Source organism: Kogia breviceps, chromosome 11 (genome assembly GCF_026419965.1).
Source record: "Kogia breviceps isolate mKogBre1 chromosome 11, mKogBre1 haplotype 1, whole genome shotgun sequence".
Taxonomy (NCBI): Eukaryota; Metazoa; Chordata; class Mammalia; order Artiodactyla; family Physeteridae; genus Kogia; species Kogia breviceps.
Window position 1 is genome coordinate 95,332,822 of NC_081320.1, and position 15,988 is coordinate 95,348,809.

Consider the following 15,988-nt stretch of genomic DNA (forward strand, 5'->3'; position numbering starts at 1 on the left):
AATATATTTTTTGCTTCCATGGGAGCAGTGACTCTGATCCCCCAGAAATCTGCTTTGATTTCAGAGATTAAAAATAAACACAAGAACATCAAAAATGGTGAACCCGTGTATTTCAACAGTAATTTCTCTCAAAGCTAAGAAGAAAATAATCTCATTCCACCCCACAGCTATTTGTCGGTTGTCATTCAAAATTCTAACACAAAATCTGAAGCCCGACCTTTGGTCCCTGTGCACCAAGCAGTTAGCAACCATGGGGGAAGCCAAAAATGAATTGGGGTTTGAACCCCCATTCTCCCGGTAAGAGCTGTATGGCCTTTAGCAAGGAATTTAACCTTCCTAAGCCTCAATCTTCTCACCTGTAAAAGGAAGAGAAAAATACAATAGTTCTGGAGCTGATGTAAGAATGAAAAGATATAACACTGTGTAACACAAGAGTGCACAAATTTTCATTGCTGATCCTGGATGATGGTAACACGGAAGTCTCCATGTCAGGAACACGTGAGCATCTTCTGAACAGCTGGATTGCTTCCACCTTATTGATACCATGAAATGTGTAATTGCTCAGGTCCTTCCTGAGACATTGGGGGCCAGGGCCACCCTTCTGCTCTACTCCTTATGAATGAGCCAGACTCTACGAAATACACGTTTGTGTTAGCCTCATTCTTGGCTCTATTTTTCTGCCTCTCCTTCTTTTTTTCTTTTATTCTTCACTTAATTTAGACATACGTAACGGCTATGAACTGAATGTTTGTGTCCCCCCCCAAATTCACATTTGAAGCCCTCATGCCCAGTGGAGGTGGGGCCTTTGAGAGGTAATAAGGTCATAAGGGTGGAGTCCTTGTGATGGAATTAGTGCCTTTAAAAGAAGAGACAGGAGAGAAATGAGCTCTCTCTCTGCCGTGTAAGGATACAGCACGAAGGTGGCCACAGACAAGCCAGGGGGAGGGCCCCCACCAGAACCAAACTGTACTGGCACCCACATCTTCTTTAGCCTCCAGAACCATGAGACATAAACTTCTGTTGTTTATGCCACCCAGTCTGTGGTATTTTTGTTATAACAGCCTCAGCTGATCAAGACAGAAATTCTGTTCTGTTTTGAACCATCTTTTGTCCTTCAATAAATACAGTAATGGACAGATAGATGATAGATAGACAGATATAGAAAGATGAAAAAATGGTTGGAGAATGGACCTCATAATAGAGAGGAGACAGACAGACACTTGCCTATTGTCTTTTCCTTTACGCTGTGTTGATTTGCCTGCTCACTTGACTATATTAATCATTACAGGGTGTAGGGCGGTTGAAATAGAACCACAAAGACTGGTCCTGGTCAGGGCCTCGGCCACTCGTAAGTAGAATAATACTGAACCGCTGACTCACCCTCTCTGAGCTTCCGTTTCCTCTTCTAAAGAACCTACGTGACACCACCCACCTCGGGGCTGCTGTGGGAATTAACTGAGAGACGTACTTGAAAGGGGCCAGCACACGGTAGGTGCTCCATGAAGGTGAATTTGAACGTCGATGGCAGCCGGATGAAGATCAAGGTCCAGGACACGGTCTCCTGTGTTCCTCGTATGGCCTTGCTCACTGCTGCACCTCTGCCTGTGATTTGCCGGAGGTCACACATATGGGCCTAAATCCAAGTTCAAATCCAGGTCTGCGTGACTCCAAAGCTCTTGCTGCCGTTTCACTGATGGAGAAACATTTGGACCACAGAATTCCCACCACACAGAAGGAGAAAGAGGGAGACTCCAGAGAGAAAGCCTTCCAGATCATCAGGCCTTAAGTCCACGTCCCAGTTTACACATTCTAAAGTTCATCTGTTCATCTGAACTTCTTTTTAAATAAAGAGTAACATTTTCGCACAGAAAGAGTTCCATCCGTGTGAGTTCGTTTTTCCAGGGGAGGAAAGGCAGAGGAAGCCATAGCCTAGATGAACTGAAGCAATGCTGAGCTGTACAACCGGGGACCTGCTGGCACTACGGTTTATACAGCCTACTTTTATGGGAAAATGCACCCAAACGCCAGCTGAGGATTCCAGGAACACCTGGGAACAGCCCAGAATGCACTGGGAGGAGCCTTGGTCTGGGGAGGAAGCAATTCAAGATTCAGTCCTGACTGTCTTACTGACTTGGAGGGGGCCTTGGACAAGGTACTCCGTTCCTCTGGGTTTCAGTTTTTCATCTGTCAGAGGACAGAATTACACTCAGTGCTCTTTACCTCCAAAACCCTACAAGCCTAAATGCACGTGCCCGCCTACATCATGATTCCAAAGCCAAGATCCCCCTCTTCTGCAGCCCAGCACCCTCTGTCAATACGATTTGAAGTAAGGCAAGAGGATAAGGAAGGGTTTGCTCTGGTTGGAAGGAGATGGGGTGAAGAGGAGGATCCTACAGGTGGGGCTGGAACTGGACCCAGTTAGACTCTAACCTGGGTCCCCCAGGCTCCCTTAGACTAGTGTAGAAATGGAAAGAGAGTCTGTAGTCAAGAGAACTGGAGCTAAGCCCTGGTTATAATACTTAATAATGCTTGGTCTTGGCTAGGTCACTTCACGTCTTAGAAATTCAGCCTCTTCAACTACAAAATGAGGTTAATAGCACTTGCTCCATCTTCAGAGCTCTCGAGGGCAGGCTGAGTGCCTCTGATGTCCCACGTCTCTGACCCATTCTCTGAACTCACGGGATTACGTCAGGCCCACCGGGTAATCCAGGATAATCTCCCTATTTTAAAGTCAGTGATGAGTAATCTTAATTCCACCTGCAACCTTAATTCTTTTCTGCCATGTAATTAACACATTCATGGGTTCTGAGGATCAGGACGTGGACATCCTAGGGGGGCACTATTCTGCTGGCACAGCCTCCTAATGGGATCGCCCACATTTCCTTTTGCCACGTTGTAGTTCGTTCTCCTTGCTGCAGCCAAGGGCATCTTTTTGAAACACAATCTGGTCGTTTTACCTCCATGAGTAAAACCACTCAAATAAATATATAAAATGTATACAATTTTTTAAACCCTTCCTTAACTTGGTGAACAGAGTTTCCACCCACGTGTCCAGTCTCATCTCCCACCTGCACCCTTCGATCTCTCTGGCCCAGTCACACTGGCCTTTCACCACCTCCTATTCAATTTATTCCATCCAGCCACAGGGCCTTTGCACGTGCTATTTCCTCTGCCCAAGACACATTTCGGCCGCTTAGCTGCTACGGATCCCCCAGACCACAGCCAAGTATCACCTCAGAGAAGTGGTCCCTGGCCTCCTTGACAGTGATCCCATCATGACTGCACCCTCCGATAGCACCCTTGTTGCTCTTTGCTGGCACTTAACACGGTTGGCAAAGTTACAATTGTTTGCATAACTCTTCAGCTAATGACAGCTTCCTCCATCAGGGACAGTGCCTATTGTTCTCACCATTGCAACCCCGGAAGACAGTCAATAAATACTTGTTGAACGGAAGTATAAAAGTGTGAGGGTCGAGGAACTTGGCCAAGGTCACACAGCTAGCAAGCGGGGGTGGGTGAGCTGGGATCTGACCCAGCTGTGACTGACCTCTAAGCCACAACATCACTCCATCTGCATTGCAGGCAACTGGTAAAGGAAGGGGGCTACGGATGGCCTGATTTTCATACTTTTCCTGAGGGAAGATGAAGGTGGTGTTGGCCCCCGCAATTACTTGAGATGTAACTTCCAGGAGAGAGAACTGTCCCCTGAAAGGAGTGACCCCCCCATTACAGGCTCTTACCCCAGCCTCGAGTTTCATGTGGAGCCATGGGGACTTCTGATGCAGAAATAACAGGTGTGGTCTCCAACCCTGGGGGTCAGTCATCCGCTCCTCCTATCTCCACCGTCCCCCCCACAATGAAGAGAGGCAGCACCTCTCAGCTCTGCCCGCGGGCACCGCCCTCACAGGTGCCACAGCTTCAGACCCAGAGGCAACCCCACTGGTGTGCTTAATAGGGAAGCCTGTGTGTGTGTGTGTGTGTGTGTTAGACTACAGATGGCCTCAAATTCTTTGCTGCCGTTGACAGATAAAGTCTAACAGCCCTCCCCTTAAATCTGAGGAAGCCGAACAGACTTGCTTGCTCATTGATATGCAAGACAAGTGACATTCTTCAACTCCTGAGGTCATTAGAAACCTTCCAGCGTCCCCTCCGCGTTTTGCACTGCTCTTTATGGGGGATGCCGGAGGCTGCGACGTAAGAGGTTTGACTACACTGAGATGTGACGTCTGAGAGGCCCGGCAGGCACTTCTGGCAACCGTCCCGGCTGAGGCCGGCCTACCAGTCACCGCCACCAGGCCACCAGCCATGCGAGGGAAGCGGCATTGTCCATCCAGACCAGCCCGTCTAGCAGTCAGGTCCACTGAGTCATCACACGAGGAGGCGAAGCATCACCAGCCAAGTCCTGCCCAAATCCTGACCCACGATATCATGAGGTATAATGAGATAGTGGTGTAAATGCACTAATTTGTGAAGCAGTTTGCTTTGGAGGAATAAATAGCCAGAACAGAGGATGTGTGTTGAGGGGAGGGCATCTGGACTGTACTCCTCTGTTTGTTTACACGTAAAATTACATCTGTGCGTCTGTGATTGTGCCTATTTTTGCAAGTGTGTCTATGTGTTTGCTTGTACTACACAGCCTGTGCTTCTGTGTGTTTATCTGTGTGTCCTCTTATTTTCTCTGTGTCTGTGCGTGTGTATTTATGGCAGAATGATGAGGGTGGCTCCCCCGTGAAATCCAATCCCGGTGCCTACGTGCCTCCTTTCGCCTATTTTTAAGCAGAACCCACACGGAACATAGATGTGTTCACGTGTGTGTGTGCCTATACAAGGATAAGGTCTGATTAGAAAGCAAGGACATAGCCTCTAAGTGGTGGATTCTATTGGGGAATTCATTGAATACAGGCACTCACTGAGCACCCACTGTTTGCCAGGCACTGTGCCAGGAGCTGGGAATCGAGACAGAAGCCAGGCCTGGTACAACGGCCTGGGGTGCCGGGAGCCTCGGGACCCAGGGAGGATCAGGCCAAGATGAGAGCCCAGAGTTCTGGGGGCAGCGACCTCGGGCTCCTGGGGCACCTGAAGCCCTGTAAGATCATCAGTGCAAGACCGTGAGTGGGCAGATTAGAGCCAAGCCATCGCCCACTCCACCCGACAAGCAGGGCAGCCTTCCCCAAGGATTTCTCATGGGATGGTAGTAAGTCTTATGCAAAAACCAGTTCTGCGGTGGGGCAAGTAATTCTGGAAACATCACATAAAACAGACAAAGATTTATTTCCTGCATAACTTCTTTCCTTACTACCTCATTGTATGCTGTCAATCTCCTAGAGGGAATATAAAATGTAGGATTTCCTCAAACCACACGATCTTGAAATCCCTTTTCCACTGAGTGAGCAAATGGTGGTCTCCGTGTGTCTGGTAACTCATTCAGGGGACATTCTGATGCGGAAATAACAGGTGTGGTCTCCAACCCTGGGGGTCAGTCATCTACACCTCCCATCTCCACCGCCCCCCCCCAGAGAAGGTAAGGTAGTAAGTAGTTTTATGAAATTCAGGGACTTCCCTGGTGGTGCAGTGGTTAAGAATCCATCTGCCAATGCAGGGGACACAGGTTCGAGCCCTGGTCCGGGAAGATCCCAGATGCCACGGAGCAACTAAGCCCGTGCGTCACAACTACTGAGCCTGCGCTCTAGAGCCCGTGAGCCACATCTACTGAGCCCGTGCACCACAACTACTGCCTGCTCTCTAGAGCCCGTGAGCCACAACTACTGAGCCCGTGCGCCACAACTACTGCCTGATCTCTAGAGCCCGTGAGCCACAACTACTGAGCCCGTGTGCCACAACTACTGAAGCCCGCACACCTAGAGCCCGTGCTCCACAACAAGAGAAGCCACTGCAATGAGAAGCCCATGTACCGCAACAGAGTAGCCACCCCCTCACCGCAACTAGAGAAAACCCGTGCGCAGCAGCGAAGACCCAATGCAGCCAAAAATAAATAAATAAGAGAAATAAATTTGTAAAAGAAATTCAAGTCTGGGGAATTCCCTGGCAGTCCAGTGGTTAAGACTTCACCTTCCAATGAAGGGGTTGCAGGTTCCATCCCTGGTCCGGGAGCTAAGATGCCACATGCCTCGCGGCCAAAAACCAAAACATAAAACAGAAACAGTATTGTAATAAAAATTCAATAAAGACTTTTAAAAATGGTCCACATCAAAAATCTTTTAAAAAAAGAAGAAATTCAAGTCTGAATGGGGAGACTAGTAGAAGGAGATACGGGAGGGCTGGGAGGGCTGGTGGGGAGGGAGAAGGGAGGGAGGGAGGGCAGTAGAGATGAATGAAAACAGGAGAAGATTTTTGCGCCATGGGGACGAGGGACAAGACTGAACCAAGGCCAGAGGAAGGGAGGTTGGCCCAAGCCCTCTCTGCTACCATCCTGACACACTCTCCATGCAGGTCTCATCAAAGACAGAGCCCTAGGCTCTCACTAGGATCTTCTTCTTCTTCTCTAGCCCACGCCAAGTAAGCCAAGGTTTGTATGTCTCAAGCACCCACATTCCATGGTGTATTAACCTTGTCTTTTTATTTTCTGTATTTAATGCTTATCTAGAGCTTTGCGGATCCTGGAGAGACTACCCCTCCCCGAGTAGCCAAAAAGAGAAATTAGTGGCATTTCTCTGCTACTGAACACCTGGTCTTGTGAGTCAAAAGAAAAAGCAGCAATATTTACTTCTTTATTTTCTTAAGCATAAAAACCTCTTATGGGAATTCCCTGGTGGTCCAGCGGTTAGGACTCTGCACTCTCACTGCCAAGGGCCCGGCTTCAATCCCTGGTCGGGGAACTAAGATCCCAAAAGCCGTGCAGCAGAGTGGCCAAAAAAAAAAAAAAACTCTTACAAGTGACGCAATTGAAATCCAGCTTTCCGTGACGGGTTTCTCCTTCAGATCCCAGGCTTGATGATGTTTAGGGGCCTGCCTTTCATATGCAAACCAACCAATCCAGAGCCCTTAACCCTTAACCCTCTCTGGTCAAATGCTCACACTCTGGGCCACTATCCACTTGTCCTAATCACCCCAGGAAGAGAGCCCAGACAGCCAGGGACAGCTCCATCCCCCAGAGCCTGCTGCAATCATTCACGCCAGGCCAGCCAGTCCGACGCCTCCTGACCCTGCCTGTCCATTCCTTCCCCCCGAAACCACAATAAAGACTCTTGTCCATATGTTCCCTTCTCTCCTTCTACCTCCTGACTGACCCTGCTGCTTCCTCGTGGGGCCCTGCTGGAGCGTCTGCTTCCTGTTTCTAGGGATCTGTGAGAATTACAAACTTCTTCCTTCATGACAGTCATTTCTGTGTCCACATGTCTTACAGCACCGGAATAAAACACATCTTGGGTACACTTAAAACACTTGGCATCCCGGAGCCACAAGCCCAGAGGTGGAACTCAGCAGAAGCAGCCATGATAACATCAAGGCATCCATATACCCAGGGAGACTATACAAAATAGTTAAGAATTTTAGTACAGCCACTGATCAAACCAAACAGACAACCCAACCAACCGAAAGGGCACATCAGCCTTGGATACACCAATTAGTAATTCAAGTAGCTTTTTCCAGGGTGACTAAAACATAGATTCTAGAATCTGACCAGCTTGAGCTCAAATCCTAGACCCATCACAAACTCTCCATGTGATCTTGATCTAGTCACTTAACTTTTCTGCGCTTCAACTTTCTCACCTGTAAAATGGGGATAAGACTATATTGTTAGGACGAGGATTGAACGTGAATGAATTTAAAACACTTAGCACAGGGGCTTCTCTGGTGGTACAGTGGTTAAGAATCCACCTGCCAGTGCAGGGGACGCGGGTTCGAGCCTTGATCCAGGAAGATCCCACATGCCGTGGAGTTTAAAAGCCCAGCTTTTAAAAATGAGATCCAGGCAACCAGCAACCTGTTCTCCGTGTCTGTGCATTCGGTTTTGTTTCCTTTTAGACGAAATGAATGAAGAGGGTCAAGAGGGACAAGCTTCCAGTGATAAAACAAGTCCTGAGGATGCAATGGTGACTCCAGTTCACAATGCTGTATTGTATATCTGAAAGCTGCTAAGAGAGTACATCTTAAAAGTTCTCATCACAAGAAAAAAAATGTTTAATTATGTATGGTGATGGCTGTTAACTAGACTTATAGTGATCATTTCATAATATATACATGCATCAGGGCTTCCCTGGTGGCGCAGTGGTTGAGAGTCCGCCTGCCGATGCAGGGGACACGGGTTCGTGCCCCGGTCTGGGAGGATCCCACGTGCCGCGGAGGGGCTGGGCCCGTGAGCCATGGCCGCTGAGCTTGTGCGTCCGGAGCCTGTGCTCCGCAACGGGAGAGGCCACAACAGTGAGGCCCGCGTACCGCAAAAAAGAAAAAAAAAAAATATATATATATATATATACATGCATCAAATCATTATACTGTACACTTGAAACTAATACAATGTTATGTGTCAATTATATCTCAATTTTAAAAAATAGCTTTCCTATGCCATCTACCAATTCAGTATTTGTCTGGATTAATAAGCTCATCTTTTAAGATACAGACAGCCTGTGGAGAGAACAAACAGAGCCAACTTTTTACCTACAGTGTCCACAGATTAAATACGCTCAGCAAATTCAGTTGCTCTGAGGAAAAGAAGTTTATGATGGAAGGGTGGGAACGGTACAGAGTAAACGGGGGAAGGAACGTTCGGGAAAAAAAAAAAACAATCGGGCCCTGATCCATCAGTTCAAAAGTGGGTGGGTTTCTACGTATAAACAACTCCCAAGAAGATGAAGAAATTGCTGCCTCTGAAGACATTAGTTCCACGCAATACTGTTCTTGCATTTCTCAGAAGAGGCAGTTGAGGAGAGAGCCAGTTACAGCAGCCCTGATGCCGGCAGGGACTCTTACAGAAAGAACTCGGAGAAAGCCTCCTGACTTTGCGTACATCCAGCTCCTTCTACGAAAGCATCTGGTCTCCTAAGACAGCTGCGGTGAAGCTGGCCCCCCGCCAGGCTGGAGAGTGGACAAGGGGCAAGGGAGGCGACAGCAGGAGAATCGGGACACGACAGGACACGATGAGCCCCTACGTGGCCAGCCTCGCCCCAGAGCACCACGGCTTGAGCTGACCCAGAGGACAGACACCCACATCCCCGTGGAATTGGGACCTGCGGGGAGGGCCGCTGGAGGGAAGGACTGTCTGTTGCTCGGGAGAAACTGACAACGCAGTCGGTGTCGGACACAGTGACATTCTTTGGCCACCCGGCTGGCCGCCTACGCCCCAGCCGGGACTGCAGGCAAAGCCTGGTGCTTCCAGGTTGGGGAGTCACCGAAAGCTGAGGGGCGCACGACAGCCCTCCCTCTGATGGTGGCCGGTGGCCTGGGGACATGGGGAGGAGGGGGATGGAAATGGGGAGGGACACAGGAGGGGCTTGGTACCGGGCTCTGTCTGCCAGGTGCCCACAGCCAAGCCGCTAATCAGATGGGAGTCAGGTATTCAGCCGCCAAGACGGCCAACCAAGAGCTCCTCCATTCAGCCCGCCTGTGAGGGGGGGCCTTTCCCTGTCCCCGGGCCAAGCATCGTCACTACCAACGACAGGCAAGAAAGGAACCAGCAGGTCACCGAGGTTCGGCAAATGCAAGCTTCCCAGGGCTGGGGAGGCAGGCTGAGCTCCTCAGTCTTGGGGCACAGACTCCTCGGCTGGCCGTGCCGGGCTTTCGGGCTGAAGCAGGGAGAAACAGGAGCCAAAGCCTGGCGTGGCCCAGAGTGGCTACAGGGGCTCCTTCCTGACCCCCAACCCCGGCAGCGGCCACGGGCCCCCAGGAGCTGCTGCTGTTCCAGCCTGGAGGGCAGTCAGGGCTCAGGGCTGCCACAGACACAGGAGCTGGGCGAGGCTTCTGGCACGCACAGGAGCTGGCCTTGGGGCACGCAGGGGCCTCGGGTTTGGGGACTGCCTGTTTGAAGGATGGCTTCACTCAAAGACAAAGAGGGAATGAGCCAGAGCCCTACAGAAGTGGGTGCATCCTCCTCGGGACTCGAGCTAGGGAAACTCTCGAGCTAGGACGCAGCTCTGCTCTTGGGAACAAACACCTTTCTCTGGGCCAGAGGCTGGGCACCCAGAGACAGGGTGGAGGTCCCTGTTCTGAGGGGCCCCAGCCCCCCCCCCACCACCACCACCAATGCCTGCTAACCTGAGAACCAGGTAAAAGAGAGCACGACGACGGGGCAGGAGCACACAGAGAGTCACCGGGGAGTGACCGCCGAGCTCAGCTGTGAACGTGGATCCGGGGGGCCTCAAGGCCGAAAGGGGGAAAGAATCCCCGCAGCGGGGAGAGGGGCCCAAGGGCGCCACAGCTCGGAGCAGCAGCCCCGGGTGGCCCGCGGCTTGCTGCGGGGCCGGGAAGAGGCGCCCTGGGCCCAGGCTGAGCTGGCGGCGCCGCTGCGGGTGAAGCCGCTCTGCGCCCGCCTCTCCTTTTCTGGCTGGAAGGCCCGCAGCCTGCCCCAGCCTGGGCATCAGGCCTTAGGGACTCAGCAGGCTGCCCCGCACCGGGGACGGAGCGAAGCCCCTCTTAACGCGTCACCAACTTGCCCGTCTCCCCCGCCGATGCGCCCAGGCAGCCATGAAATCTGCTCTCCCTTTGCTTTGCCCGGTTCGTTGTCTATCAAAGCCCCTCTCTTCACCTGATTCCCCGGCTGGCTGCTGCCCGTTTCCCTTTCCCTTTGCCTCTCGGGCACATGCCTCTGAAGAGTCCTTCGCGCTTGTGTTCTTCAGTTGCACCTTCTTGTTCTCCCCTGACCCGCGTCACGGGCTCCCCGCCTCCCCCACTCTGTCACCCGAACTGTCCTCGTCAAGGTCACCAGCGGCATCCGGGTTGCTAAATCCCGTCAACATTCTCAGTCCTTAATCACGTTTTTGATCCATCAGCAATGTTTGAGGACTTCCCTGGTGGCACAGTGGTTAAGAATCCGCCTGCCAGTGCAGGGCACATGGGTTCGAGCCCTGGTCCGGGAAGATCCCACACGCCGCAGAGAAACGAAGCCCGTGCGCCACAACTACTGAGCCCACGAGCCACAACTACTGAAGCCCACACGCCTAGAGCCCGTGATCCGCAACCAGAGAAGCCACCGCAGTGAGAAGCCCGCGCGCAGCAACAAAGACCCAATGCAGTCAAAAATGAAATTAATTAATTAAAAAAAAAAAAAGTTTGACACAATTTCTCACTCCCTCTTCCTTGAAACACTTCCTTCTCCGACCTCCAGGACACCAAAGGCCCTTGTCTTTTCTTCCTGCTCCAATGTTAGCTCTAGGTTTCCTGCAGGTCTCTCCTCCGCCCTCCAGGGACCACCGTGTCCCTCTTCTCGAGCTGACTGACGCTCTTGGTGACCTCATCGAGTCTCGGGGCTTTAAATACCCACAGAAGGCTCGTGACTCCTGAGTGTGTATCTGCAGCTCCAATCTCTCTCCAAAGTCCAGAATCATATACTCGGCTTCCTACTCGTTGTCTCCAGTTGTGAAATCTCTCAGAATTCTCCAACTCAGCACGGGCAGACCTCCACTGACCCCCATACCGCTCTGCCTGCAGCTTCGCCCCCATCTTGGGTGATGGCAGCTATAGCCTTTCGGGGGCTTGGGCAACCTTCTCTGCTTCTCTCGCACCCATATCCAGTTCACCAGGAAACCCTGATGGCTCTGCCTTCGGGATGTGTCCGGGGTCTGGCCACTTCTCAGCCCCTTCACTGCTCTCACCTTGGTTGGAACCCCCTTATCTGTCTTCTCATTTGCTGCAGTGGCCTCCCAGCTGGACCTCCTGCCTCTCTGATCCTACAGATTACGCTCCACACTGCAGGACCAGACGTCAGAAGACATCACTGCTCTGATCAACTCAGACCCGGCAATGGCCAGAATAAAAGCCAAAGTCCTCATAACGGCCTGGAAAACCCTAAAAGCTCCGCCCCTCCACTCCACCCCCACCCTGACCCTGACTTCATCTCCTGATGCCCCACCCCCCTTGCACTGCATTTCAGCCTCCTCCTGGCCCCCAAAGGTCCCCCCCGTAGGGTTCTCGCGCTAGTTATTCCCTCCAGCGGGAACACTTTTTCCCCCAAATCAAATGACCAACTCCCTCCTCTCCTTCACGTCTTTGTGGAGACATCACCTTCTCTACAAGCCGCCCTTGACCACGGTCTGCCCTCCCCCTCAGAACCTCTGATCCTTGTACTGTCTCATTTTTTTCCACTGCACTTTTAACCTCTAGCACGTTAGATAATTTACATATTTATTACACTTACGGTTTATGGATTGTCCAGATGTGAACTCCATGAGAGTGAGGCTTCATTTTTTAGGTGTTTTGTTTTGGTTTTGGTCAGATTTGTTCACTGATGCGTCCCACGTTTCTAGCACAGTTCTTGGCATATAATAGGCTCTCAATAATTATTCTTTTTTTTTTTTTTTTTTTTTTTTTGCGGTACGCGGGCCTCTCACTGTTGTGGCCTCTCCCATTGCGGAGCACAGGCTCCGGACGCACAGGCCTAGCGGCCATGGCTCACGGGCTTAGTTGCTCCGCGGCATGTGGGATCTTCCCGGACCGGGGCACGAACCCGTGTCTCCTGCATCGGCAGGCGGATTCTCAACCACTGCGCCACCAGGGAAGCCCCTCAATAATTATTCTTGAGTGATGGAATTGAATTCATTACAGTCTCGTGACTGCCTTGGGCCTCGGTTTTAAGATGCTTATTTGATGGGCTGCAAAATCACACAAATAAACCATAGGATGTCACCGATGATGGGCTGTCATGGAGACTCACAGACGGTGAGAACATGATTGGAGAGTGGTACACAGGGCACTTCAACTGTAATAATCTTTTTTTATTTTTTAAAGGAGTAGTAGGGATACAGATGCTCATTACATTATTCTCCATAACTTTTATATGTATGAAAGACTTCTTTCTTTTTTTTTAAATAACAGAAATTCAGCAAGTTAGCCGTAACTCCTACGTGCTCAGTCCTATGCTAGGTATCGGGCTGGGGAGCACGTGGGAAGCACAAAGAATGCTGGTCCTACCCTCCAAGAGCTTGATACGTACAGTGAGACAACACAGGGACTTCCAGAACATACGAGGAAGACAGTCCAGGATTCATGGGCAGACGAGCGGTACTGACACTCAGTGGCACAGAAGTTCAGAGGGCACAGAGACGGCTGTGGTCAGAGGGCCCAGGGGACCTTCACAAAGACAGGAAGCTGCGGTCAGCTCTGATGAGCCGTGGGAAGGAGAAAGGCTTCGTGGAGAACAGGAGCGGTAGCCGTGCACTCTCGCAGGAAGCTCCTGTGACAATAACAGAGCATCTGACCCTAGAAACATCTGTCAACCTCACCATAACTTCTGCATCCGTTCACGGGGTCGCTCGTTCTATACAACCCACAGAGTCTTTTCTGTTTTGAGGATTCTATAATTCTGTGTGCCAAAATGACCGACTCACTCGATGCTAGGCACTGAGCGGGCAGAAACTTTTTAAATGTATAGCCCTTGCCTCAAAGACTTCACAATCTAATACGGGAGTCTGACATTAGTTCCCTTAACAACCTTGAGAAGAAGATACAATGAAGATGAGGAAACTGAGGCTCAGAGAGACGCCGAGGACAAAATACAAACCCGGCCTCCAGGAGCTCCCATTGCAGGGCTGGGTGCCCAGGTAAGCAGGAAGCACACTTCTCGGTGACCTCTCCCACTCTGATACGCCTCTGAGCCAGCCAGAGGGCTCTTGTGCAGAAGGCAGGTTATGATCCCGCCAGCCTGGGGTGCAGTCTGCGAGTCTGCACTTCTGATTAGCGCCCAGGTGATGCTGGTCTGATCCGCTGGTCTGAGGACCAGCACAGGGCTCTCGGACTGCTGCCCGGACCAATCAGCAGAGTGCCTGGACCACATTTAGATCAGCCTAGAATCTCTAGATGGGTGCTTCCCGAACCCGTCAGCACATCAGAGTCACGTGGGCAACTTGTTAATGCCAACAATTGGATTCCATAGGGATGGCACTTGAAATTCTGTAGTCTTTTTTTTTTTTTTTTTTTTTTTTGCGGTACGCGGGCCTCACTGTTGTGGCCTCTCCCGTTGCGGAGCACAGGCTCCGGACGCGCAGGCTCAGCGGCCATGGCTCACGGGCCCAGCCGCTCCGCGGCACGTGGGATCTTCCCGGACCGGGGCACGAACCCGTGTCCCCTGCATCGGCAGGCGGACTCTCAACCACTGCGCCACCAGGGAAGCCCCTGTAGTCTTTAAAAAAAAAAAAAAAAAAAAAAAAAACAAGTTGCTCAGGGATTCTGGTGCATAGTCTTTTCCAAAAATGACTGACCCAACTCACCTTCCCAAGACCCCAAGGACCAGCTAGCTCTCCCTGGCTCTTCAATGTCTCTGACTCTCTAGCGCCACCTGCCGGATCCCTCTTGTGTGTCACAATAACCTCAAAGCTTCCTTCCATTCACAGCTGGACTCAAGTCTGAGAAAGCCTGGGGGTATGATCTGTATGAGGAAGTCTGGCCCGCGACCCAAAAGAAGATGTCTCCCCCACTTTAGCTGGTCTCGATGCCTTACATTTCTCAGGCTGCAATATAATCCCAAGGTCTCAGGGACAGGATCCTATTTACCCCTGTATCGTGGGGCTTACCCAAGGGTACAGAAGATAGACCTAGTAAATGAAAACTTTGAACTAAACACTGCCCTTTCCTCTATTTTTATCAAAGGAAAACATCTGGAGAAGAGCAATTTAAATGAGTTTCCTCCTTGGGCTTCCCTGGCGGCGCAGTGGTTGAAAATCTGCCTGCCAATGCAGGGGACACGGGTTCGAGCCCTGGCCTGGGAAGATGCCACATGCCGCGGAGCAACTGGGCCCGTGAGCCACAACTACTGAGCCTGCACATCTGGAGCGTGTGATCCGCAACAAGAGAGGCCGCGATAGTGACAGGCCCACACACCACAATGAAGAGTGGCCTCCACTTGCCACAACTAGAGAAAGCCCGCGCGCAGAAACGAAGACCCAGCACAGCCATAAATAAATAAACAAATAAATGAGTTTCCTCCTGTGGTTTTCCTCTGGGACACGAAATGGACAACACCAGAACCCTGGGTGTCTCCGAGGAAAGGAGAGGAGGGGATATGGGAGAAGGAAAGGGGGTGGAGGCCTGTGCAGGGCACTGGCTGTTTGCTAAGCACTTTACAAACACTACAACTCGGGATCTAAACCTGCCTGCTCATCAGAATCAACTGGAAAAGTCACTAACAGTCCTTCTTCCAGGCCCACTCTAACCCGCTGAATCGAAATCTCTAGCGGGAGAACCCAGGACCTTCTCAAAGCTCCCAGGTCATTCTGGTATTTAGGAAGCATGCATTACATCGTTTAACCCTCACAGCAACGCATTTTACAGATGAAGCCACTCTAGCGCAGAGGGACGTTCTGAAGTCACACGGTCAGTAAGCGCCAGAGCCAAAGCAAGGAGAAGGAAGTAGGACCAACGTTTCTGGTGGCATTTTCACAGGAAGCCGAAACATTCAAAATCCTGGCGGGAGTAACAGGCTATGACTTTTTACTTTGAATATACTGGTGTTTCCTTAGGATACATAGTGAGTCAATGTTCCCAGTAAAGGCACGTTCACCATGTAGACCTTACCCTGCATATGCCCCCGAGTGAGTCGTTCTTAGTGTTAAAGAGCCGGGGACGTGGACAGCCTGGCAGCTACCAGAATCCACAAAAAATAAGCCTGGCAAAGAAAATGCTTTCCTTTTCATAGAATAGTTAGGTTGGCAGATCAGGAGAATGTCATACACGCCCGCGTGCGCGCGCGCGCGCACACACACACACACACACACACACAAGGGTATTAAATGTCTGACGAAGGCATTTGATAAAATCTTTCATGATGCCCCTAAAAGACAGGTTGGATAGTTTGGGTTAGGTAATCTAGTAATAAGTACAGCGA

General features: G+C 51.0%; 1 protein-coding gene across 15 annotated transcripts in view; it reads right to left on the reverse strand.

The window, feature by feature from the left end:
• LPIN1 (lipin 1) overlaps positions 1-15,988 on the reverse strand; it is a 124,994-nt gene that overhangs the window by 95,532 nt on the left and 13,474 nt on the right. The window contains exon 1 of one of the 15 annotated variants that reach the window (XM_067008121.1): positions 11,241-11,328. The exons of 13 other annotated variants lie outside the window; for them this stretch is intronic. Coding sequence is in view for 1 of the 2 variants with exons in the window: in XM_059079383.2 (XP_058935366.2) it covers positions 1,469-1,627 (159 nt within the window). In the remaining variant the exon portion in view is untranslated. Of the gene's footprint in view, positions 1-1,468; positions 2,086-11,240; positions 11,329-15,988 lie in introns of those variants that run through there. One more of the 15 variants, XM_059079383.2, reaches the window with a different exon arrangement.